The 26955-nt window shown below is 37.0% G+C and overlaps 1 protein-coding gene across 1 annotated transcript in view; it reads left to right on the top strand.

Moving 5' to 3' along the window:
• Positions 1–26955, top strand: part of LOC124775471 (E3 ubiquitin-protein ligase TRIM37-like) — a 201349-nt gene that overhangs the window by 164063 nt on the left and 10331 nt on the right. Inside the window, exons 8-9 of the mRNA XM_047250307.1 lie at positions 3969–4083; positions 25441–25586. Of these exons, the coding sequence (XP_047106263.1) occupies positions 3969–4083; positions 25441–25586 (261 nt within the window). The remainder of the gene's footprint in view (positions 1–3968; positions 4084–25440; positions 25587–26955) is intronic.

Genomic DNA, 26955 nt, shown 5'->3' on the forward strand with positions numbered 1-26955 from the left:
CCACTAATGCTCAAGTACCTATGTGTGTGATTGGCACCAATGGCTGCTTACCTATGGAATAGTTTTTAAACAAGGACAAATGCCTCATTGGAAAAAACCAAGTAACTTTCCTTGGCCATACCTTTTCAATCTATGGCGTTTACTTCTTGACAGAGAAGATTACAACACTACAATATCTGCCAGTAACAACAGATTACCAGCAACTGACACATTTTCTCAGCATTGTAGATGTATACCACCATCACCTCCCGGCAATGGCAACTGTATAGGCACCTCTCATGGACGCTTATAGGCTGTGACACCGGAGGATGAGGACCTGTTAATGGACTCCCAAAATAAACAAGATATTTTGTGATCTCCATGTGAGTTTAAGTCAGGTAGAGCTTCTTACTCATCCTGTGTATCACAGCGACCTGGCTATAGTTTTTGACGTGAGTCAGTAAGCAATCATAACAGCTCTCTCCCAAAAGGTGGACCAACACTCACAACCACTCAATTTTTTTTCCAAAAAGTTACCTGCTCAGAAAAAGTGGAGCGCATGTTTTGCACAATGATTTGCTCAGCTGTTCACACATAATGCTGTGTACAGACTCAGTAAGATCTCCCCTCCGTGCACCAAATGCTGGTTCTTTCCTGGAGTTGTGGAGAGGAGACCAATTGTTCTACATTCTGTGTAATGGCAAGTCCTTGTATGTATCCATCAAATGAGTCAGTTTGGCATGGATTTTAACTGTTCTAGAGTCTCATCAACACTTTATGCCACAACCAGTCCAGAGTCACCAGACCATACTTCCAAAACACCAGACACACATTACCACACAGCTGCCACCATGTCGTGCAGCCAACACAAGAGACTGTCAGCATATCAAGTTAAAATATCAATACATCCCGGGTTCTCTGCACCATGGAGGAGGGGATTTGGGCTGTGTGGCAATGATGCATAATGAGTGATCAAAAAGGTTCCATTGGAATTTCATATAATCAGGAATTGGTATGCTAACCAGGCAAAGCTGCCATAAGTTTTGAGGCGATCATCCCACCTATGCACCAGGTTGAAGATACCCATTTGCTAAAACACCATGTCCTGCCTCATAAAGAAGTTCATAACTGCCTGCTGCACATCCTCATCCAACAGTAATCTTTGACTCTTCGAGGCATGCCTGTAGGCATGGTAATTGCATGGGGAGGAATCAGGACTAATAGCAAGTGTCTCCCGCTGGAGTAGGAGTAACTTGTTCATTACTACATTTGCGATATAGGGATATGTATTATCATGAGGCAGCAGCACACCTTGTTTCACTATTCCACAATGGTAGTTTTCAACAGACATGCCACTCCATAGACATTCTTTACTCTTCAATTGATGTCTACAGGTATTGGTCTTTCAGCAGCCAAGAAAAGAATATCATGTTGGTCTTATTTGGATCCATTTGGTAATAACGCCCCCATAGCTCACATTTCTGCATTCACTGCACACACATCAGAAAAATATGAATGCCTCACTAATCCCTTGCCTACATGTCAGTGCTTTTATTCCCACATCATAGTCATGCTACATTGCATATACCCTGCAGCAAGGCCCTCAAATGGAAACTTTTTGATCATCACTTATATTTTGAGTTTTTATGTCATTAAATTATCGATACCTCCACATGACCTCCCTGGCCTACATTGTTACATTTTATGTAACATTTTAAATTGAGTTCTTTGCTAACTTCTGTACCAAATGCTCTAGCACGCTTTCATGTGTGAATACAAATTATTTTTGTACCTTTAAAAGTTATGTACTGTTTTTTTATGTGGCTTACCTGTGTAACACACATTGTATTTTCTATTGTAATTGTCTAAATTATGATTGAACTCAATCTGACGTTTATTTTTATCAAGTAATTGAAGGAAACAGTGAGAAGAATCTTCACGTATGATTGAACTTGTTGAATTTTTTTCAGTCTTGGCTTTTCATGCAGTTTCTATTGGAACGATTGGGCCTTGGTTTCGATGTCCTATCCATATACCCATGTTTTCTCACCTGTTATGCCCTTCTTTAGAAGCTCTGCCTGACCAATGCCTACGCGGTTTCGTTTTTGGACGAAATTCAACAGTTTCAGAACAAACTTTGCTGCTACATGTTCCATGCCCAAAACATCCAAAAAATTACTTGGTATGAGCCAAAGGATATGCCAACATCATCAGCAGTCTCTGTGATGGTATTTCAATGATTCTCCAGAACCATTTTCCTTACTTGTACCACATAGTCATCGCTAATTGATGTGCTAGGGCGTCCAGGGCAGTTGTCATATTCAGTGTCATCTTGGTCCTCTTCGAAAAGCTTATACCTTTCATAAACTCTCATTTTACTCATTGTACATTTGCCAAAAGCCACAGCCAATATTTTTAATGAAGCACTGCACTTTATTCCATTTTTTGAGCAAAATTTAGTGCAAATTCTCTGATACATCTTTATCAAAAGTGAAAAATCACCAAGCACTAAGAAACACAGATAACCTTTTCAACTGTCAACAGTAAATTCAGTATTCAAAACGGCTGAAAATGCAAACATACATCAGGAACATGTATACCAACAAGATAAAAAAAATATTTTGCAAATCAGATGTATAATGTCCACAAAATTAAAAAACTCCTGTTACTTTTTGATCATACCTCGTATTTTAGTAGCATTGCTCCAGAAGGCATCACTGTTAGAAAATAGCTCCCTGCTCACTAAAACAAAACAGTGAGAAATATTTGTAAGTACAGACATTAGTTTTTCAGTCTGCTGACTCAGTCGCAGTTTTTATTATATCTGATCCCATGGAATTTTATACATGTGTTTAATCTTTTGAGTCACCATTTGCATCTATTTCTGGTATCAACAGGTCATTCTTATTTGTTTAAAACCTCATGGTTTTAGTCTGACTGATAATTGAGACATAAACTGTCTGCTGTGAATTAATATTTCTTTGCTCTAAGAATGGAGTTTTATATTATGGTGCAAAATTACATAAAAGGTTCCTAATAGACATTAGGCACAAAATTTAAAAACCTGAAATATTTAAACACTCAGTAAAAGAACACCTCGTTAGTCACTCTTTCTACAACATATCTGAATATTTGAGCTGAAACATGCTAATTCCACATAACTGTGAGATTTGTATTTAGTAAATCATGATTTTGCCAGCATAGAGACAGCTTATAGATGTGTTCGTGAAGTTACACTGCTTTGTATGAAGTATTTGATAACATTGGCTGAGTAGTATAGAGGGAGAAGCAGTGTCATTTTTCACAGTAGCTGTTTTTGTCATGATGTACACGTGTAAAGAAATCTAGAAGCAATTACCATAATTATTAGTTTGAACAGATAAGTGCTAGTCATTTGTTGTTAGTATACCTTATAGAAGTAGGCAGGAGTGATTGCTTCTGCTTGATAATGTATAGCTTGACTTATTTCATAGCCCTCAAGGCTCTCCTCCATGATGGGAGATATTGAACATGATGTATGAATGAATGAACGAATGCTTGTTCAGCTGTTGTCCAATTTTTGAGCAATCATTTCAAGCAATTGGAAGCTCATTCATATAGGTTAGGAACAGGAGGGGATCCAATACGGAACCTTGTGAGGCTCCACATTTTACATTTCCTCGTTGTCACTATAGTATAATTCTTGTGGTTTAATCAAAATAGTTCCTTTATGTTCACAATTTTTCTTTTTTATATATTGTTATGTGTTGCTGATGGTGCCGTAAACAGTCAATGAATGACAAAGAATATTGATTCATAGCATTTTGGCAAATTATGTACTTTTTAGTATTTTCATCTTAATTCTTTCATTATCTCACAGAAAGAAATACTTTAATTAGTATTTCACTGTCTATTTTTGCTATTGGCATAAATAACAGACCATTAATGATAAAGGTACTTTCTGTATAGATATCAACAGATACTAAGTGATCATTTTCTTCTCTTGAAAGGTTTCAAGTACGTCCACCATCATATTATCAGAGGTGCAAGGACCAACAGTGGTATATTGGAAAATTAAATGAATCAAACATCAAATATGCAGCACAGATACAAGTGCTAAAAGAGGTAAATAACATTAAGGCTAAACTTTTAATCTGATTTGTTGTAACTACAATTACATACTTTGGATAGAAAATACTGCTCCTAAAGCAGTAAAATATTTATGATGAGATCCTCCGTTAATGTGTCATATTTAAAATTTTTATTTTTCTGGGACCATGAAGAAACTACAGTATCATTGTAACTATAGTCAAGTTAACATCAGAAAATCCCTAACATCGGGCAGTGCTGTTGCCAACTTTCAACAGTGAAGTGCAGACAGCTGCAGGTGATACAATAGTCTTTTATAGAGCTTGACAACACTGAGATGTTGATGCAGAGATGTTTACAAAATCACATTACGTGACTGGTTGAGTTAGGCACATGAAGCTGCCACTTCCAGCGCACTGCAACTGTTAGAAATCTCCTTACACCACCTTGATTGTAAAAGGCCTCAGGTGTCCTAGAAAGTTACTAAAATTTTCCTCAAAAACATTATAGTACTAAAGTAATTTGACTCTTATGTAGAGTAATAGAAAACAGAATTCAAAGAAATCACCACTAATAACTTTATAGGAAATAGCTCACACACAAAATTAAAACAGCATCTTCTGACTGCTGAGGAGAAACAGTACTGAAGACTAGGGGGACTTGAAACATTTGTAAGATTTACAAACACAAATTTTTCATAACAGGAGTGCTGACATTTACTGTCTTGTAAAGTCATCAGATGACCAAAACAAATTGCAAAATGCTTTAGATAAGACATCTGTATGGTGCAAAAAGTGGCAATTGATCCTGAATAAAGAAAAGTGTGAAGTTATTCACATGAGTACTAAAAGAAATCTGCTAAATTTTGATTATATGATAAGTCACACAAATCTAAAGGCTGTAAATTCAACTAAATACTTATGGATTACAATTACAAATAACCTAAATTGGGACGATCACATAGATAATGTTGTGGGTAGAGCAAATCAATGACTGTGATTCATTGGCATAACGCATAGCAGGTGCAACAGGTCCACTAAAGAGACTGCTTACACCACACTTGTCTGCCCTATTCTGGAGTATTGCTGTGCAGTGTGGGATCCACATCAGGTGGGACTGGCAGATGACTTTGAAAAAGTACAAAGAAGGGCAGCTTGTTTTGTATTATCACGAAATAGGGGAGATAGTGCCACAGACATGATACGTGAATTGGAGCGGCAATAATTAAAACAAAGGCTTTTTCGTTGCTATGGGATCTCATGAAAATTCAATCACTAGTTTTCTCTTCTGATTGCGAAAACGTTCTGTTGGCACCCACCTACATAGGGAGAAATGATCATCACAATACAATAAGAGAAATCAGGGCTCGCACAGAAAAATTTAAGTGCTCATTTTTCCTGCGCACCATTCAAGAGTGGAACGGTAGAGAGTAGAGAGACAGCTTGAAGGTGGTTCATTTAACCCTCTGCCAGGCACTTTGTTGTGAATAGCAGAGTAATCTTGTAGATGTAGATGTGGATGTAGATGTTGATGTAGAACCTCATTGACAGTAAGACAGAGTATGAACTGAGAAAAATAGGGCAGGAAATTGGGCCTGATCTATTCAAAGGACCAAACCCAGCATGTAAGTAAAGTGAATTAGGCCAACCAACTTAAAATCTTAATCTGAATGGGTGAACAGGGATTTGATTCACATTCCTGAGTATGAGTCCAATGTGATAAACCCTTCACTGCACCACAAACCCTTCACTGCACCACCTTCATAGCTATAAATTATATGAAAGTAAAAGTTCCAAAGTTAAAATACCAGCTTTTGACAGTGTTCATTTAGTTTTAAACAAAGTTAGATTCAGTGTAGCATATGGAGGTAACTTCGTCTTATTTCAGAAACAAATTTCATGAGAGATTAGGAAACCATGTAGTTGTTTTTTGTGAATCAAAATACAATTTCGTATGCTCATAGGCTAAATAATACATGCATATAATAGCCACAATAGAGTGTACAACATGTAGTCAGGTAAGATATATAATAATATACAATACATAACAAATGCTAGTGAGGTAAGCAGTGATAAGAGAAGTACCACAGGACTGGAAAATACAGTACAGTGACACCTATTATTATTCTTAATTGTAAATCAGTAACAACACAAACATTGTGTTTAAAGCCAGTATTCTTTATCCTAAAGTAACACATAAAATTCATTAGTCAAGAGGTGAACAATTTAGCTTACTGTCCAAATACTCCACTATACTTTACTTTTTTATGTTGCACTTTTTCTCCAGCATTACAGGGGAAGTATTTTCATTCTCAATGCTTTGTAGTTTACTCACCAGTATTTATATTACTTTAATGCCAAAGTATTGAGGTCCTTTCTATACTGCTGAAATACATAAAAAATGTCTCATCTGCTGGAAAATATAGTCAATACAACCAGATGAATCAGGTGGCATAAGAAAGGGTAGGTCAGAGATGGTACATTGGCTAGGTTCAGTCTGGAGATAATAATAATAACAAAGTTAACCGAGATTAGGTCCAGGAGGGTGTAAGGATTCAGGGATGTGTTGGAGAGCAAGTTTGTGTCTTTTGGCTCAGTTTTCTCCTTACGGCTCAGCTTTACCTAATAGTTCCTGGTCTTTTGCGTAGTCCCTGATCCAATTCTGTTTGGGTTTATGTAGACTCTAGGAACTGAAAGGATCTGCCACATACCAGTTACTCATAGAAAGCGGCAGTGTGTCCTGTCTATCAACAGAATGGGGACTAAGTAATGTGACTATGAGGTGTGATTGGAAACTTTTAAGAATGGGCTTGTAATTGTACAATGGTGGTCCTTACATGCTACTGTGATGCATCTCCTTCAAAATAGTCCCCTTCTGACTGAACACACCGACTCCAATGGTATTTCCACTTTTGGAAACATCCTGGAAACATCTTTCCTGAAGTGTGTTAAGGACACTCTCCATATTTGCCTGGATGTCTTCAGTCGAGTCAAATCGCTTCCCTTTCAGTGAAACTTTCAGTTTACAAACAGGTATAAGTCCGCAGGGGCCAAAACAGGGGAATATGGTGGTTGTGGAAGCACAGGAATTTTTTATTTGGTCAAAAATTCAACGATGGAGAAGGCACGATGAGCCAGAGCATTGTCTTGGTGTAGCACCCAACTCCTACCTTTCGACAACGCAGGCCTTTTCTTCCACACCTTTTCGTGCAAATGCTCAAGGACACATTTTTAGTATTCCTGGTTAATTGTCTCTCCTACAAGGGTAAATTCATGATGCATAATACCAGTAGAATCGAAAAAAAAAATTACCTACATTGTCTTCACCTTCGACAGACTTTGCCGTGCTTTTTTGGTCGTGGTGAACCTGGAGTCTTCCACTGCGAAGACTGCACTTTGGTTTCAGGATCGTAACCATATACCCATGATTTGTCACCTGTAATTACCCTATTTAACAAATCTGGGTAATTTTTAGTCTGATTAATCAGTTCTTGGTACACTTCAAGTCGGTACTGTCTCTGTTCTCTTGATAACACTTTTGGAATGAATCTTGCAGATACTCAATGCTTGTTCAGATCTTCAGTTAAAATTGACTGAACTGCATAGAAACTTAAATTAAGTTCATCAGCCCTCTTCCTAATTGTAAGTCTACAATCAGAGTGAACTTCTACAACATTTTCGTACATTTTTGAGGTGGAAGGATGGCCGGACCGTGGTTCATCTTCAAATGATTCACAGCCATTTTTAAATCTGTTGAACCAGACAAAAACATTTGACTGGCTCATACAATTATCTCCAAAAGCTGTTTTTAATAGTTCGTAAGTCTCAGAAGCTGATTTCTCGGTCTTAAAACAAAATTTCACACAAACTCGTTGCTCCGTTGTTATGTCCATTTTCACGCAGACAGAATCCGGCAACAAGCCCATACAGACCTGCACTCAACCAGCTGCCACAACAAATTGAATAAAGGAAACGCCGTTTCCAGTCAGAGGGCATTCAAGGACAAGGCAATGACTCACTCCCCACCCTCCGCGTACCTGCCCGCCAAACCAGTAAGCAGAAGTGGATCCATTCCAATCACACCTCGTACAAGCTGTTCTGAGGTAAACACGGTGGGTGGAGCACTCACCTGAGCAAACAAAAACTAAAATAAAGTTCAAACCAATGAAAATAGTAATGATAAGACTGGCTTTTCATATGGTCTCTAATCTGGCTCTATTTGGTTTTATTTACACTCTAGGCCATTAACAGTGCTTGCAACGTATGGTTGACTTTTTTCATGCACATCTGATATGCCATGTGTGGAAGATGTGCTGCATCTTAACTTAGCATGGGAATGTTGTAGACTTTGGACCAGATTTCCCACTACTGGTAGCTTCTTCATAGGTCTTACTGTTCACCCACTAACTTTGTCATTTGATGCCTATCAAGGACATTGGGGCCTATTTATTTATAAAAAAAAAATGGCTCTGAGCACTATGGGACTTAACAGCTGTGGTCATCATCCCCTAGAACTTAGAACTACTTAAACCTAACTAACCTAAGGGCATCACACACATCCATGCGCGAGGCAGGATTCGAACCTGCGACCGTAGCAGTCGCATGGTTTCGGACTGTGCGCCTAGAATTTTATTTATATTACTTTAAGATGTAAAGTAGTAAAATGTACTGCAAATATAAAATTTAATAATGTTTGGAACATATGATTATCCCAAAGTTTGTTAACACTATTTTTAAACGGATTAAAAAACAACAACCAGTATACACTAACTGTCTTAAAGTATGATGCATATGTTAGAAAATTAATGAGCTTCATAAGAAGAAGAACAAGAACAAGAACAAGAAATATTTTGTTTATGGTAGTCTGCAATTAACATCTTCGCCCGAGGCCAATATTTTTATGGTGTTATGTCACACATTATTGACTTGATAATCCAATTAAAAGAAAATATAGATGCAGACATATCACATGTTTCAGGGATTAGTGGCAGGGTTGGATACTAAAAATGCAACTCAATGGGAGGCTTCTTGTATACCTACTTTGTTTTTCCCCAGATTACAAAACTGTACTGACACACAGTTTGGTGAGCAGGAGCTAGAGTTTCCTTTTAACAGTAACATTCAGTTAACAAAGAAAAATGTGGAATGCCTCATAGCTGACACTATAGTGATGTTAGAGCTCTGTAAGGTTGTACTGGTTTAAAAAAAACAAGGTTGTTGTAATGCTTAATAAAGTTATAGAGTCAAATTATCAAGGTAGCATGGCAGGCAAAAAAAGTAGGGAATCATACCATTAAAAGCATCAGTAAAAAAAATTTATCAATAATGAAGCTCTTGCAGAATAAGCAGATAAAGATAAAATGACTGTTATTTTATCAGAAGCTGAATATTAACAAAAAGTTGAAGATTTTATTGGTGGTAATAATACTGAGTGGCCTAAGTTTGACCCTACTAACAAATTCCTATCAGAAATCAAAACTGTGTTTAAAAGTGTTAATCTACCATTGAACCAAGAACAAAAAAATGGAATTGTTGCCTATGATCCCGTGCTTATGTAGATGCTGAAGATTGACAAACAGAGTTACCCAATTAGGCCTGTTATTAATTTGATAGGTCGCCCAGGCCATGAACCTCCTAAGTACCTTAATGGTGTCCTTACCCAGCATTGCATTTATCCTCACCATTCCATGGTTAAAAATCAAACTGAGGTTATGGTACATCACCAAGGAGCTGGGATTCCTAAGGGAACCTCATTAGTTTCCTTTGATGTTGAAAGTATATTCACTAATATTCCCATAAATGAGGTCATGGGTTTGGTTGACAGTAATTTGTGTACATTTAGTCATTTGGAAATACATTAATGAGATTATGAAATTGTTTGCTGTTCTACTTAAATACAGTTATTTTAAATCTACATCTACATCTACATGATTACTCTGCAATTCACATTTAAGTGCTTGGCAGAGGGTTCGTTGAACTACAATCATACTATCTCTCTACCATTCCACTCCCGGACAGCGCGCGGGAAAAACGAACACCTAAACCTTTCTGTTCGAGCTCTGATTTCTCTTATTTTATTTTGATGATCATTCCTACCTATGTAGGTTGGGCTCAACAAAATATTTTCGCATTCGGAAGAGAAAGTTGGTGACTGAAATTTCGTAAATAGACGAAAAAGTCTTTGCTTTAATGACTTCCATCCCAACTCACATATCACATCTGCCACACTCTCTCCCCTATTATGTGATACTACAAAATGAGCTGCCCTTTTTTGTGCCCTTTCGATGTCCTCCATCAATCCCACCTGGTAAGGCAACAGAATGTAGGCTTAGCTATGAGTTCTTCTGTGGTCACTTCATTAGCAAATATATGTCACACTTAGAAGAAAGATTCTTTGCTGGGAGTCCCCAGTTTAGAGACAAAACGGTGGTATATAGAAGTATATCAATGACACAATTGTCATTTATGATGGAGACAAAGATGAGTTTGCCAAAATGCACAAGATGTTGACTAGCCAAGCCCCTAGCATTAATTTTACTATGTAGTTTCCTCAGAATGGTGCTTTACACTATCTGAATCTGTTACTTACTTTTCATGAAGATGGTATTGTCTTCAACATCTATTGTAAACCAGCCACAACCGATACAACTCCTCCATAGACCCTAGCGCTCACAAAATGGCAGTCTTCAGATCAATGATTCACAGGTTGCACTACATCCTACTTAATAAATAAGACACTAATAAGGAATGGGTCCGTATAAAGTTTCTAGGATATATTAATGATTACACAGTTAAGGAAGTCAAGGGTTTTCATAGGCAAAGAGTAGGAACAAAGTACACTTGTTGTGCAAGATCAGGTTAGAAGAAAAAGTCTGCTCGTAATCCCTACTATGGGAATATTTCAGATGAAACGGGTAGCTGGCTGAGGGACATAAATATTATTCTTGCATTATTTCTTCATGATAACAATGAACTGTGGCTGATAAGGTATGCGTCATTAGTACTTTTTGTGGTACCATCTTGGCAGTTTTCTTACTGGCATTTATTATTTTATGTATTTTAACTATTTCTCTAGTGGTTTATTCAGCATTATGTGTATTTTTGTCAGTGTTTACATTTTTACACTTTTAGCTTGTCTTTTTATTGTGTTGTATTATGGCAGTTATTTATTTGACTTCCTTATGCATCTTGCATAATGTGCTGATTTGAAATTAGATGTGTTCTGTGTAAGTTTTTATATTTGTTGATTTTATTGATTTTACCTCAGGTGTTTTTTAATACTTTTTCTAGTTACTGTAAACTAGGTCCACTATGGTTTTTTGGGGGCACTCATCTGTCATATATGTGTCATTACCTTCAGCTGCTGATTACTATTTTTGTCACTTTGAACTTTATCTTAGTTTATCTGTTGCTCAGTTGGAGTACTTCTCACATCATGTTCACTTTAGAGCAGCTTGTAGTCACATTACTTAGTTCCTGTTCCATTGATGGACGGGACACATTACCATTTTCTCTGAGTAATTATACTTCTCACATTATGTTCACTTTAGAGCAGCTTGTAGTCACATTACTTGGTCCCTGTTCCATTGATAGATGGGGCACATTACCATTTTCTCTGAGTAATTAGTATGTGGCAGACCTTGTGGTCAGATCATTTTTTAGACCTTTAGCTGCTTACTTATAGGTACTTTGAATAGTGTTTCCATTTGTTACAGTTATGTCAGTTTGCATGCTGCCTGTCATGACAGTGATACACAAACTTGGCATCGGTTGACCTTCCGTAAGTGTAGCTATTTATGGCTCCGTTTTTGTCTTACTTTGTAGCTCCTGGCCTTTTGTATAGTGTCTAATCTATCGCTGTTTGGGTTTATCTGACTCTAGGCCCTCGACGGCACTTGCAATGTACGGTTGACATGTGTTAGGCACCTTTGAAAGGTGATTTTTGTGTGGTCACTTTTCCATACTCCCTCTGATGAGCCAGGCACTGCCTTTTATTTTAACTTGGACATCTACACCTTGTACTGCTTTTAGGTATGTTCATTGTCATCTATATATTTTTTGACTTTGCCTGCTTTTATATGACTGGTAGCTTTTTCACGGGTCATACTGTTGAGATGTGCGGTTTCATTTTCAATTTTCAGTTCCACCTGAAGATGATGCTGAGATGCCAAGACTGGGTTGTGTAAGACTTCAGTAATTAAAATATTGTAGAGCTGTAGCAGAAGTTTCAATTATGAGCAATTTACACAACGGTTGTGGATGTTCCACTAACAGAAATTAATGTAAAAAGTACTGTCTGAAAAAGTAACAACCATTGGACTTTTTTTTTAGTCTGCCTGCAAGGAATGGCTATAAAACAATGGTACTGCTGCTGTAAAACGTTTTATTTAGAAAATATATATATATATATATATATATATTTAGTTATTGTCATCCTCAATCCTCTATCCATACAATGCTCCATGCAAATTTTCTATTGACAGAAACAGTGCCAGAAGTCATTCTCTGTGAATTCCTTGATGATGCATGCCGTATTTTCTTTCACTGCTTCAACAGACGAATCTTGTTCCTTTTAATGCAGATTTGACCTTGGGGAATAGATAAAAGTCACATGGTGCTAGGTCAGCCAAATAAAGTGCATGAAGTAACACTGGGGTGCTGTACATTGCTAAAAATCTCCTAACAGTCACTGTGATATGATCCGGTGCATTATCTGGATGCAGAATCCATGACTTTTTCTTCCACAGTTTTGGTAGTTTTTTTTCCTTATTTTCTCATGGAGTTGAACAAGAATGTCAAGGTAGTAATGTGATTAATAGTTTGACCTTTAGGAACACAATGAAGCAATACAATACTATGTTCATTTTCAGTAGTGTTCAAAATGTCAGTACAAACATACGCAACTCCCTCTGAGCTCACTAGAGCCACAATCTTATTCCATACACTCGCTATCTCTTGTTCCCAGACATCACCTATCCTTCCCTTCAACCCTCCCTCCCCTTCCATACTTCCTTTCTCTTCTCACTCTCTATACCCATACAATCACTGACTGTAATAAAGGTGTAGTTCCAGAACAAAGCAGTCATTCTATACCAATTAGCGCTGAAGAACATTGTCCAAGAGCTTATCAATATTTTCAGTCTTGTTTATATGCCTATAAATTGTGTTTGACATTCAGTTTCGTTGACTGGAGTAGAATTATCCTTCAATGATGAGTCCTGGTTCAAACTGGGCCCCACTGACCAGCAGAGATGTGTCTGGAGACACCACAGAGAGCTGTAAAATACCAACCTGAATGTCACCCACCATACAGCTGGACAACCAGGAGCGATGGGCTTGGGTACCATTTCTTTTCATAGCAGGATCCATTTTGTTGCCATCTGTGGCACCCTTACAGCACAGCAGTACATCAATAATATTTTGTGCCCCATTTTGTTGCTCTCCATGGCAAGCCATCCTGTGGTTACATTTCAGCAAGATAATGCCTACCCACACATAGTGAGAGTTTCTACTGCTCATTTTTGTGCTTGCCAAACCCTACTTTGGCCAGAAAGATCACTGGATCTCTGCAATTGAGAGTGTTTGGAGCATTATGGTTAAAGCCCTCCAAGCATCTCAGTATTTTGGCAAGCTAACATGTCAGTTGGACAGAATTTGGCATGATATCCCCTCAGTAGGTCAGTAGGGCATCCGGCAACTTTATCGATCGGTACCAAGATGAATAACTGCTTACATAAAAGACAGAGGTGGACCAGTGCATTAGTGACATGCTCAGTCTCTGAAGTTGTTTCTCCTAAATAAATCACCCAATTTTTATGAAATTGGAATCATTTGTTTGTCTGTACATGTACCTTACACCTACCAATTTTTGTACAATTCAGATAATTCCTTCATGGTGCATTACTTCAGGGCACAGAGCATCTTTTTATTCCTCTTTGCATTAGGTCCTGATATTTTTAAAAAGCTAATCTTTTCATTGTTTTGTCATCCGTGCTGGAATTATTGCACCAGAGAACCCAGTGCATCCACTTTCTTTGTGAATAGCTAACAATAAACTCAGAGCGGATATATTTAGTTATGTGGGGTGTTTTGTTAATAATACAATTCTTCAAGAAATTGAATCAGTCATATGTATTCACAGCAACTTCATCTTTTTCATTTCTAGCAGCAACAGCAGAGTTAATGTGTGTTGTAGGTGTAGGCTTTTATTGCTACAGTAATGTCAGCTGGCATTTCAGAGTTGTAAGCAACAAATTGCTAATATCTGTAGACATTTAAAACTCTCAAATAAAAAGATAGCACTTGTCATGTTTGGCATTATTGTATTCACAAAACGTTCTTCTTTTACACAAAGCTACTTTGAACTCCTTAAAATGCCTTTAAAATTTAGAAGATATTGTTTTGAAGCATTGCATATGCAGGGGCAAGACTTAGAAAATGGGCCTTCTTTATAATAAGTAAATTATTACAATATACAAAAAAATTAAAATAGATATTTTAGACATTGTTGAATGTTTTTGCTTGCACTGAAAATTTTGCTTCTCTGACAAGAAGTCCCTTTTCACTTTCCATCTCACATATGTGGTATATAAATACAGCATATGTTTAGTGTATAAATGGGAAACATTGTTAGCTAAAATCTTGACAATGTCATGTTCACTTTACTTCAGATTTTTACAAAATACTCTACTAAACCTTCAGACACACAGAGGCTACAATTATTTTAAAATATGTATGTTATACAAACATATATATTTAAAATCTGTACTACTATTAGAATGAAAAGTGTTCCTATCATAGCACAGAAAAGACAAATATGTCCTTGGCAGTGTAATGGATGTAAAAAAAGGGAACTAGCTTTAGGGATATAAAAAAAAAGGAACTAATTTTCTGACATATCTGGCAGCTTCAAAAACATTAAAATCAAACCATCTTGACTTACATGTGCTTTTTTACTCATTAATATTAGCACCCATGTCATGCAGTATAATGCATTGTGTCATGTAGAGTAACATGATACATGATGTCTTCCCCCAGGAAAAATTCACCCCCAGAACATCCTCTCACAGCAACTTTTTTAGCTCTTACAAGCAAGCTCTTCAGCCATCTGATATTATGTATTTTTTACTACAGCTGGCAATTCTTCCTGATTTAGGGCACAGGATCAAGGACTTTAGTCTATAAATTGTAAGCCTCAGGTGTGCCAACACCTTCCAGCTAACAGACCTCAGTGAACTGAGGAAATTGAGTTAACTTGTAAAAAAGTGTGAAAATGTCGAGATGTCTTGATTTAAATGTCTTTAAAGCTACCAGATAAGCCGAAAAGCTAGTCCTCTTATTTTACATCCCTAACTCTGCCCACAACATACTTGCCTTTTTTTGTGCTATTATAGCAACATTTTTCATTCTGGCTCTCAGCTTTTACTCTACCATAATGATGTAGCCTTTTGTTGGTTCAGGCAATGACTGTTCCGGGATGGGTTTGTTTATTGCCATTCAAACCATGTTGCTTATATTGTGACAATGCATAACACTTGCACAAAACAACAGCAAGGCCATTAAGTACATGTATATGTCTTCCTTCTTACAAAATTTGAATTGATTTGCACAAGTTTGAAACATATAAGAAACACGTCTAAAAAACCTCATAAAACCATTTTTATGTAAGATCCAAATGACACTAGATTTTTGAAAGTCACTATTCAATTTTATTGTAAGAACTTTTTATTTATTTTTTAAATTTTTTATTTACTTATTTTTCATTTATCCCTTTTTGTGCATTCAGTTCATGTAAGAATGAGTTTACATGCTGCCTTTATCTTGAGTTTTAACCATTGTATCTCAACAATGGATAAAGATTATTGGATTAAAAAAAAGATTCATTTTGAGTTTATCCATTTACCTAACTTTGTGCAAATAAAATCTGAATGCACATACAAATGGTGCCATTAGCTGGGTATTAATTTTAGCCTAATTAACTTCTCTTGCAAAAGGAATTAATCAATTTGCACATTTTGCCTGGGTGCCAGCACCGGTTCATCATTCAAACATTGCTTAATATACTGTAACAATTCATCTACATGGCCAAGTTTGCTAACGCACAATTGTGCAATGGTGCTTCACCTGGTGGTAAGCTGGTTCAAATCATGGTTGTGGGAAAAATTTTCACTACCAATATATGGCCAGCAAGGGGAGGAGAGGTGGTGACATGTAGTTCTTGATCAACAGACTTTGAACCATTGTCCTGGTTTAAATACCAAATCTCTCCACAGTGTCTCACAAAGTGAGGCCACATGACACTCAAGTTGGTTTGTGTGGCCATCCTCCACAGCAAGCACAGAAATATTTGTTTTGTAAATAAAACACAAGATGGTGCAAAATGACATACAATCACAAACTCACACATAAAATCACTAATATTTTCAAAAGACAGGAAATAAACATAGCATACCCAACAGACAATTCTATACAAAGAAAACACCCCAAATCTGACAAAAAAACAGAGACATATACCAGAAAGCGGGTATATATCAACTAGAGTGTAACACTTGTCAAGGCAGATACATAGGGCTAACAGATAGAACATTTGACGTCAGATACAAAGAACACATCAGAGCCTGGAAATATGGGACAAACCACTCCACATTTGCAGAACACCTAAGAGAACATTACCACAAACCAACCACTAGAGAAGAAGATATTAAAATAATTAGAATCAACAATAAAAAACACCTCCAAACCCTGCAAGAAAATTACCACATACACAAAACCAAAGCAGAAAGGAAAACCCTGTTGAATGATCAAGTACACATGCCAAACAATTCATTGTTTACACTAATAGATAAAATAATAGAATAACACTCCCAAGGAGGATTAATGTAATAATACCACCCAACTTCTTTACTCTCACTTATCCATGAACCCCTCCACAGAACATTGAAACAAAAAGTCAAATCATCTGTCACTTCGTTACGTTGGCAAAAATTAGGTAAACACCCCAAACAGGTGGAAACACGTAATGAAGTGCTTGTTAAAAGCACAGTGTCTGAAGAAATAGTTATTTCAAGTGGCAAAATAAAAATAGTACACCAAAAAAAAGGGGGAGGAACATGGTGAACCAAAATTGCGCTAATATGTCAGTAATAAAGTGGTAGTGCAACCTCCAGACCAGATGAGAGGAAATGCAGATCGCAGTAAATCTTAAGTAATTACTTTTTTACATAAAAAATCATGATGTGAACTGTTTGATAATCATGTCAGATCCTGTGGGATCGTGCCCACTCATCACTAATAGGATGCCCACGGGATGCAGCATTCTCAGAATACTATACAACAATCCAAACAAATAACAGTAGTAGTTTTACTTCTAGAAAGCAAATTGACAGTATTTAACTTTGGATATTTTCAAGTAGTAGTCACAAACAAGGAGCGACATGTAAAATAATTTAGAGTCCTTGATATGTGAAATGTTCAGGAAAGTTGATGCACATCACTGATAACTAACGTCCGTGATCCGGTGCAGATCTGAGTGGCCGAGGCTACAAGGAGTGGCATTTATATTCCCTTCTTCCAGGTGTCGCTCTTGGCGTGGCACGGTCCAATTCCACACACCATTGGCTGCCATTTTCTCACTGCCTTATCTGCTCTTGTGTTCTGCATCATCGTACCAGCACTTGTGGTTACACCAGAACAGATCCCACTGATAATGCGTCTGAGAACATAAATTAAGTGACAGCAGAAAAAGTGGTATTATTTACAAAAAGGAAATAATGCATATGACACTGTTGATGGTGATCTGTCTGTCAGATGAGGATGTTAAGCTTGGCAGCCCCCTTTGTGTTATTCACGAGGAATAGGCTATATGCTGGCACTGGGTTTCACCCTCTTCCTTCTCTCATCTTCAGCATCATCATCATCATACAATGTAAAAATTACACTAAACTCCACACACACACACACACACACACACACACACACACACACACACACACACACACACACACATGTAGTGTTACAAATTTTGTAATGGAGCTTGTTGTAAATAGAGAAAAAAAAGGAAGAAGAATATACTGCAACATAGCTACAGTAAGACAGATGTTCAGATGGCTATCTATACAAATGGCCACTTGTCCAGGCTAAATCAAAAACGTTTTACCCATGTTCTTAGCTCAAATTGGAACCAGGTCAGACATAGCCTGAATATTTTTTAATAAATACGTATGTAGTAATGTATAAAGAGGAAACACTGTTAGCAAAAATCTCTCAAAGTAGTTGACCAATTTACTTCCAATTTTTACATGATATTCAAACAAACATTTGGATGTAAGCTATATATTTTTAATATATATAATATAAGTAATATATAATAGGGAAAAGTTGTTAGCAAAAATATCAAAAAGTTCTTGGCTGATTTACTTCAAATTTTAGGCAATATTCTAATGTATCTTTTTAAATATACACTAGTGGGAAAAAAGTTGCAACACCAACAAGGAGATTTGTGACATAAACGAAAGTTGTTAGGCATGTTTCTATGTCTGAAAGATTATATCTATTCAAATTTTGTGCCAGTCACATAAGAGAGGCAGTAGTAATGCAACAATGATGATGCCAATCAGATTTGGTTCAAATACATGCTTTAACTGTCATGAGCATTAGTTATGTTTGAGATTGGATGTGGTGAGTTGATGTTAATCAACAATTCCTTTAAGGTGACAAAGACACCATTAGTGGCACCTTTCAGAGTTTGAACGAGGTTGTGTAATAAGGCTATGAGAAGCTGGATGTTCCTTCTGTGATATTATAGAAAGATGTAACAGGAACATAGCCACTGTACATGATTGCTGGTAGTGGTGGTTGCAAGAATATACAGTAGGAATGTAGCCACTGAACATCATTGCTGGCTGTGGTGGTCACAAAAGTATACAGTCGCAAGAAGACCGCGTTATGGATGGCCACATGGCACTACCAAGAGGGAAGACCATAATATTAGGCATATGGCTCTGGTGCAACATACTACACCTGCAGCAGCAATTTGAACAGCAGTTAGCACCACAGTGACACAACAAACTGTTCCAAACCAGTTACTTTGAGGAAAGCTTGGAACCAGACATCCTGTCGCATGAATTCTGAAGACCCCAAATCACCTGCATTTGCGGCTTCAGTGGTGTCAAGCAAGAGCTCATTGGAGGGTGGGGTGGAGGTCTAAAGCATTTTCTGATGAAATATGGATCTGCTTCAGTGCCAGTGATGACTGTGTGTTGGTTAGAAGGAGACCAGTTGAGAGCCTGCATGGACCTGGCTGTGTGTTAGACACACTGGATCTATCCCTGGAGTTATCATCTGGAGTGTGATTTCATATGGCAGCAGGAGCATTCTTTTGGTTATCCCAGGCACCCTGGCTGCAAAATTGTATATCAGTCAAGTTTTTTGACTTGGTGTACTGTCATTCATGAACAGCATTCCAGGGGGCATTTTCCAACATAATAATGCTCGCCCACATACTGCTGTTGTAACCCAACATGCTCTACAGAGTGTCAACATGTTGCCTTGGCCTGCTCGATCACCACATCTCTCTCTACAATTGAACACATATGGGATATCATCAGATGATAACTCCAATATCATCCACAAATAGCATTAATTATCTCTATACTACCTAGCTAAGTGCAACAGTTTTGGAACACCATCCTACAAACTGACATCTAGTGCCTGTTTGCAACTCATGCACATTTGCAAGCTTGCATTCAACATTCTAGTGGTTACACCTGTTATTAATGTACCAGCATTTAACATTTGCAATGGCTTATCTCACACTTAGGTTAACCTGTGATCTTGCAGTGTTAATCACTTAAATGTATTACCTAGACAAATGTAGTCATGAAACTTCATTCCTCTACATTAATTATTTTTGGGTGTTGCGACTTGCTTTTCCATCTGTCTCTCTCTCTCTCTCTCTCTCTCTCTCTTTAAATATATACTAAACAAAGAGGAAATGTTGTAAATAAAAATCTCGAAAATTCCTCGATTAATTAACTTCTCATTTTTAAACAATACTCTAACAAACGTTCAGATGGCCATTGGCTGTAAAATTGATTAATCAACAATTTACAGGTTTTCTGTTAAAAATTACTGTGAGAAAGTTCCTAGTTCAAATATGAACCAAGCACCAAGACCCTCCAAACCATGAATCTGTGTGTATCCTTCACAAACATATTTGTTACAGTGCTTCCATGCTGTAATGATAAAAGACAAATTGATGGTTAATGTTGTTACAAAAAATCTTGAAAAATTCTTCACCGTTGTTGTTGTGGTCTTCAGTCCTGAGATTGGTTTGATGCAGCTCTCCATGCTACTCCATCCTGTGCAAGCTTCTTCATCTCCCAGTACCTACTGCAACCTACATCCTTCTGAATCTGCTTCGTGTATTCATCTCTTGGTCTCCCTCTACGATTTATACCCTCCACGCTGCCCTCCAATACTAAATTGGTGATCCCTTGATGCCTCAGAACATGTCCTACCAACCAATCCCTTCTTCTGGTCAAGTTGTGCCACAAACTTCTCTTCTCCCCAATCCTATTCAATACTTCCTCATTAGTTATGTGATCTACACATCTAATCTTCAGCATTCTTCTGTAGCACCACATTTCGAAAGCTTCTATTCTCTTCTTGTCCAAACTATTTATTGTCCATGTTTCACTTCCATACATGGCTACACTCCATTCAAATACTTTCAGAAATGACTTCCTGACACTTAAATCTATACTCGTTGTTAACAAATTTCTCTTCTTCAGAAACGCTACAGTCTACATTTTATATCCTCTCTACTTCAACCATCATCAGTTATTTTGCTCCCCAAATAGCAAACCTCCTTTACTACTTTAAGTGTCTCATTTCCTAATCTAATTCCCTAAGCATCACCCAACTTAATCTGACTACATTCCATTATCCTCGTTTTGCTTTTGTTGATGTTCATCATATATCCTCCTTTCAAGACACTGTTCATTCCGTTCAACTGTGCTTCCAAGTCCTTTGCTGTCTCTGACAGAATTACAATGTCATCGGCGAACCTCAAAGTTTTTATTTCTTCTCCATGGATTTTAATACCCACTCCGAATTTTTCTTTTGTTTCCTTTACTGCTTGCTCAATATACAGATTGAATAACATCGGGGAGAGGCTACATCCCTGTCTTACTACCTTCCCAACCACTGCTTCCCTTTCATGTCCCTCGACTCTTATAACTGCCATCTGGTTTCTGTACAAATTGTAAATAGCCTTTCGCTCCCTGTATTTTACCCCTGCCACCTTCAGAATTTGAAAGAGAGTATTCCAGTCAACATTGTCAAAAGCTTTTCGAAGTCTACAAATGCTGTAAACATAGGTTTGCCTTTCCTTACTCTTTCTTTTAAGATAAGTCCTAAGGTCAGTATTGCCTCACGCATTCCAGTATTTCTACGGAATCCAAGCTGATCTTCCCCGAGGTCGGCTTCTACTAGTTTTTCCATTCATCTGTAAAGAATTTGTGTTAGTATTTTGCAGCTGTGGCTTATTAAACTGATAGTTCGGTAATTTTCACATCTGTCAACACCTGCTTTCTTTGGAATTGGAATTATGATATTCTTCTTGAAGTCTGAGGGTATTTCACCTGTTTCTTACACTTTGCTCAACAGATGGTAGAGTTTTGTCATGACTGGCTCTCCCAAGGCCGTCAGTAGTTCCAATGGAATGTTGTCTACTCCGGGGGCCTTGTTTCAACTCAGGTCTTTCAGTGCTCTGTCAAACTCTTCACGCAGTATCGTATCTCCCATTTCATCTTCATCTACATCCTCTTCCATTTCCATAATATTGTCCTCAAGTACATCGCCCTTGTATGGACCCTCTATATACTCCTTCCACCTTTCTGCTTTCCCTTCTTTGCTTAGAACTGGGTTTCCATCTGAGCTCTTGATGTTCATACAAGTGGTTCTCTTATCTCCAAAGGTCTCTTTAATTTTCCTGTAGGCAGTATCTATCTTACCCCTCGTGAGATAAGCCTCTACATCCTTACATTTGTCCTGTAGCCATCCCTGCTTAGCCATTTTGCACTTCCTGTCGATCTCATTTTTGAGACTTTTGTATTCCTTTTTGCCTGCTTCATTTACTATAATTTTATATTTTCTCCTTTCATCAATTAAATTCAATATTTCTTCTGTTACCCAAGGATTTCTACTAGCCCTCATCTTTTTACCTACTTGATCCTCTGCTGGCCTCACTACTTCATCCCTCAAAGCTACCCATTCTTTTTCTACTGTATTTCTTTCCCCCATTCCTGTCAATTGTTCCCTTATGCTCTCCCTGAAACTCTGTACAACCTCTGGTTCTTTCAGTTTATCCAGGTCCCATCTCCTTAAATTCCCACCTTTTTGCAGTTTCTTCAGTTTTAATCTACAGGTCATAACCAATAGATTGTGGTCAGAGTCCACATCTGCTCCTGGAAATGTCTTACAATTTAAACCTGGTTCCTAAATCTCTGTCTTACCATTATATAATATATCTGAAACCTTTTAGTATCTCCAGGGTTCTTCCTTGTATACAACCTTCTTTCATTATTCTTAAACCAAGTGTTAGCTATGATTAAGTTGTGCTCTGTGCAAAATTCTACCAGGTGGCTTCCTCTTTCATTTCTTAGCCCCAATCCATATTCACCTGCTACATTTCCTTCTCTCCCTTTTCCTACTACTGAATTCCAGTCACCCATGACTATTAAATTTTTGTCACCCTTCACTATCTGAATAATTTCTTTTATTTCATCATACATTTCTTCAATTTCTTCATCATCTGCAGAGCTAGTTGGCATATAAACTTGTACTACTGTAGTAGGCATGGGCTTCGTATCTATCTTGGCCACAATAAAGCATTCACTATGCTGTTTGTAGTAGCTAGTTCTTCTCACCAATTTACTTAAAATTTTTACACGGTTCTCTAACAAATGTTCAGACAGACATAAATTAAGCATTTTAAAATATATATGGTATATAATATAATACAATCTATATGGTATATTTTCACTACCAGTATTTGGCTGGCAAGGGGAGCGGAGCTGAAGGCGTAAAGTTCCTGATCGACAGCTTTTGCACCAATGTCCAACCCTGAATAGGCAGTAAAGGAAACCAAAGAAAAATTTTGAGTAGGAATTTAAGTTCAGGGAAAAGAAATAAAAACTTTGAGGTTTGCCAATGACACTGCAGTTCTGTCTGAGACAGTAGAGGACTTGGAAGAGCAGTGTCTTGAAAGGAGGATATAAGATGAACATCCACAAAAGCAAAATGAGGATAATGGAATGTAGTCCAATTAAATCAGGTGATGCTGAGGGAATTAGATTAGGAAACAAAACACTTGGAGTAGTATATTTATTTTGTTATTTGGGCAGCAAAATAACTGATGATGGGAGTAGTAAAGAGGGTATAAAATGTAGATTGGCAATGCAAGAAAGTGTTTGTTAACATCAAAAATAGATTAAGTGTTAGGAAGTCTTTTCTGAAGGCATTTGCCTGGAATGTAGCCATGTATGGAAGTGGAACATGAACAATAAATAATTTAGACAAAAAGAGAATAGAAGCCTTCAAATGTGGTGCTACAGAAGAATGTTGAAGGTTAGATGCATCAGTCGTGTAACAAATGAGGAGGTACTGAACAGAATGTGGGAGACAAGAAGTTTGTGGCACAACTTGACAAAAAGAAGGAATTGGTTGATAGGATACATTCTGACACATCAAGAGGTCATCAATTTAGTATTGGAGGGAAATAGAGGGGGTAAAAATCAGAGAGGGAGACCAAGAGATGAATACAGTAAGCAGATTCTGAAGGATATAGATTGCATCAGTTATTTGCAGGATGAAGAGGCTCTCACAGAATAAAGTAGCATGGTATGTATCTCGATATATAAAAGGCAGTGTCCTGCCTGCCTGACTGACTCACCACCCAGCCCAAACTGCTAAAGTTAGAAACTTGAAACCTGGAGAAAGTGTGGAGCTTATACTGTAAGCATCGTTTAAGAAGGTATTTTTCAAAATTCCAACTGAATGGAGCAAAATAGGAGATGATGGCTTCTTTTTTTATGATGCTATCAAAGCAATTTTGAAGCTAGACCTACAAAAATTGGTATTTGGTTTTTTGGTCAAAAATAAAGAAATATGTGTTTCAGCACTTTTGGAACTTTAACCCTATGGGGGTGAAATAGTGGGTGAAATCTTTTCATGAAAATATATTGTTACTACACTAAAGTATTTTTAAAGCTACATCTGTGAACATTGGTGTTTGACTTCTTGGTTGCAAATAAAAAGATACATGTTTCAGTGTTTTTGGAAATTGAGCCTATAAGGGGGTGAAATAGGGGATGACATTTTTTATGAAAATATTTTACTAAGAAAGCATTTTTAAACTAAATCTATGAAAATTTAAATTGGCTTCTCAATTACAAATTTTAAAAAATGTGTTTCACATTTTTTGAAAATTCAGCCCCTATGGGGGTGAAACAGAGGATGAAAGTTTTTATGCAAATATTTCATTGTGTAAGTATTTTTGAAGTCTATGAAAATTTGTATTCTCTGTTAGAAATAAAACATGCACATGCCACTGTTTTTAGAAATTAAACTCATAAGCGGTAAAATAGAGGGTGAAATATTGTATGAAAATATTTCACTGTGAAAGTATTTTTATAGCTAAATCTTTGAAAATTGTTGTTTGGCTTCTCAGTTAGAGATGAAAAAATACGTTTCACTCTTTTTGGAAATTCATCCCGTAAGGGGGTGAAATAGGGTCAAACTGATTCACTGACTCATTACCGCCCAGCCCAAACTGCTAAGGGTAGAAACTTGAAGTTTGGAGGGGGTGTGGATCTTACACTGCAGGCATCTTTTAAGAAGGGACTGTCCAAAATTCCACTCCTAAGGGGGTGAAATAAGGGATGAAATGCTCTTTGAAAGTATGTCACGATTAAGGGAATTTTGAAGCTAGATCTATGAAAACTGGTTTCTGGTTTCTCAGCCAGAAAATAAAATATATGTTTCAGCATGTTTGGAAATTCGTCCACTAAGGGGGTAAATTAATTGATGAAAGGTTTTTTGAAAATAAAGAACTACTAAAGGATTTTTAATGCTACATCTGTGACAGTTGGTATTTGACTTCTCAGTTAGAAATAAAATGATACATGTTTCAGTGTTTCTGGAAATTCAACCCCCAAGGGAGTGCAGTAGAGGATGAACATTTTTTTAAAAAAAATATTTCATTACATTAAAAAAATTTCAAAGCTAAATTTATGAAAATTGGTATTTCATTTTTCAGTTAGATATAAAGAAATATTGCTTAGGGGACAAAAAACACACACACATTTTAATTAATTACTTGCCTTCTTTTCAGAGACTGAGAATTGAAATTTCACGGAACAACATATCAGCTACAAGAGGTCATGATGATGCAGAAACTACAATACACAGCAAATCTATCATAACATCAAACTCTGATGGTGATAATGAACATTCAGTTGATAATGAGACAGAGAATGTGTAAGTTTTATATTTTATTTTCATTTGTTTTACATATATTTTAAATCAGTTAGCCCATACTTAATGAGATTAACAATTAGCTAGTATTCCATAACTCCAGCCACCAAGATTGCTGATAACTGTATAGTACATACTGGAAAATCACTATTGACTTTCTTTGACATTTCATTACAAATCAACGTTCTTTAATTGTTCATAGGATATGTGACAGACAGCTCACTTCACTAAATTTCTCCATATTTCTCTCTAGAAATACAGGCATAGATAGCGTGCTGCATAAATAGATAATACTGTGCAGTCCAAGAAAATTCTCATCCTGTTAAGTTTAAATAAATCCCCATCACAATAATGTATGACTATTTTGGCCTTAAAGAAGTGAAAGGGTAAGGAAACATGTACACACTATTATAGATCAGTGTCCTAACATTCATCTGTTGCACGATTGTAAACCATATTCAACACTTGAAGACTTAACAACTTTTAGAGGGAAAGAGGATTATGTTGTAGAGATAGAAAAAAAAAACTTAGTTGTCTGAAACACACATTGAGTTTTACCATAAGATATCTTGCAAATAGCAGGTGTAGATAAATGGCTAGATCCCATCTTCCTAGGTTTCTGAAAAGCATTCATCATTATGCCACAGTCTCAGTTGACAACCAAGACATGATAATATGTAGTATCTTTACCAATATGTAATTATCTCAAAGAAATTTGGACTATTAGTATCTAATATGTTGCAAAGGAAGACAAATATTCATCAAAAATGAAAATAATATCAGGAGTACTGCACTGAAATTTACAGGACTATGGTTGTTCTCTGTAAATGATATTAACCGTATGAAAGGCACAGTAACTTGTGAAGCTATGCATGTTGTTTATCAACTAACTGTCTCCAATAAACAGTATTTTATATGGGAATGAAAACCATTAAACCAGTTGAGCAAATGAATGAGCACAGAAAAATTGTCCACCTTGGGCACACACAGTACCCAGTTGCTAAATAAGCTTTAAACTGACTGCTTGCTACACCATCAAAGCTGTTCGGATCCTCGCATCTGACTCTAGTTCCCTTAAACTCAAGAGAAAGGAACTTGCTCTCCCATACATCCCTGCATTTGTACGCTCTCCTGGGCCTATTCTTGGTTAATTCTGTTCTTTTTCTCTGTGGACTGAACCTGGCATAGTGTTTCCAATTCATCTTTGCCCATCCTCATCCTCAGTACTGGTGGGTTTCTCTCATTCTGAGGTCAGAGTGACTTGCGTTTCTCTTTAACCTTCCCCAGCAATATCTCTATCTCCTCCCAGAGGAAGAAACTATTAGTTCCAAAAGCTAGAAAGAGTATCACTTTTACTTTTACATTAGTCTGT

This window comes from Schistocerca piceifrons, chromosome 1 (assembly GCF_021461385.2).
Source record: "Schistocerca piceifrons isolate TAMUIC-IGC-003096 chromosome 1, iqSchPice1.1, whole genome shotgun sequence".
NCBI classification, from domain to species: Eukaryota; Metazoa; Arthropoda; class Insecta; order Orthoptera; family Acrididae; genus Schistocerca; species Schistocerca piceifrons.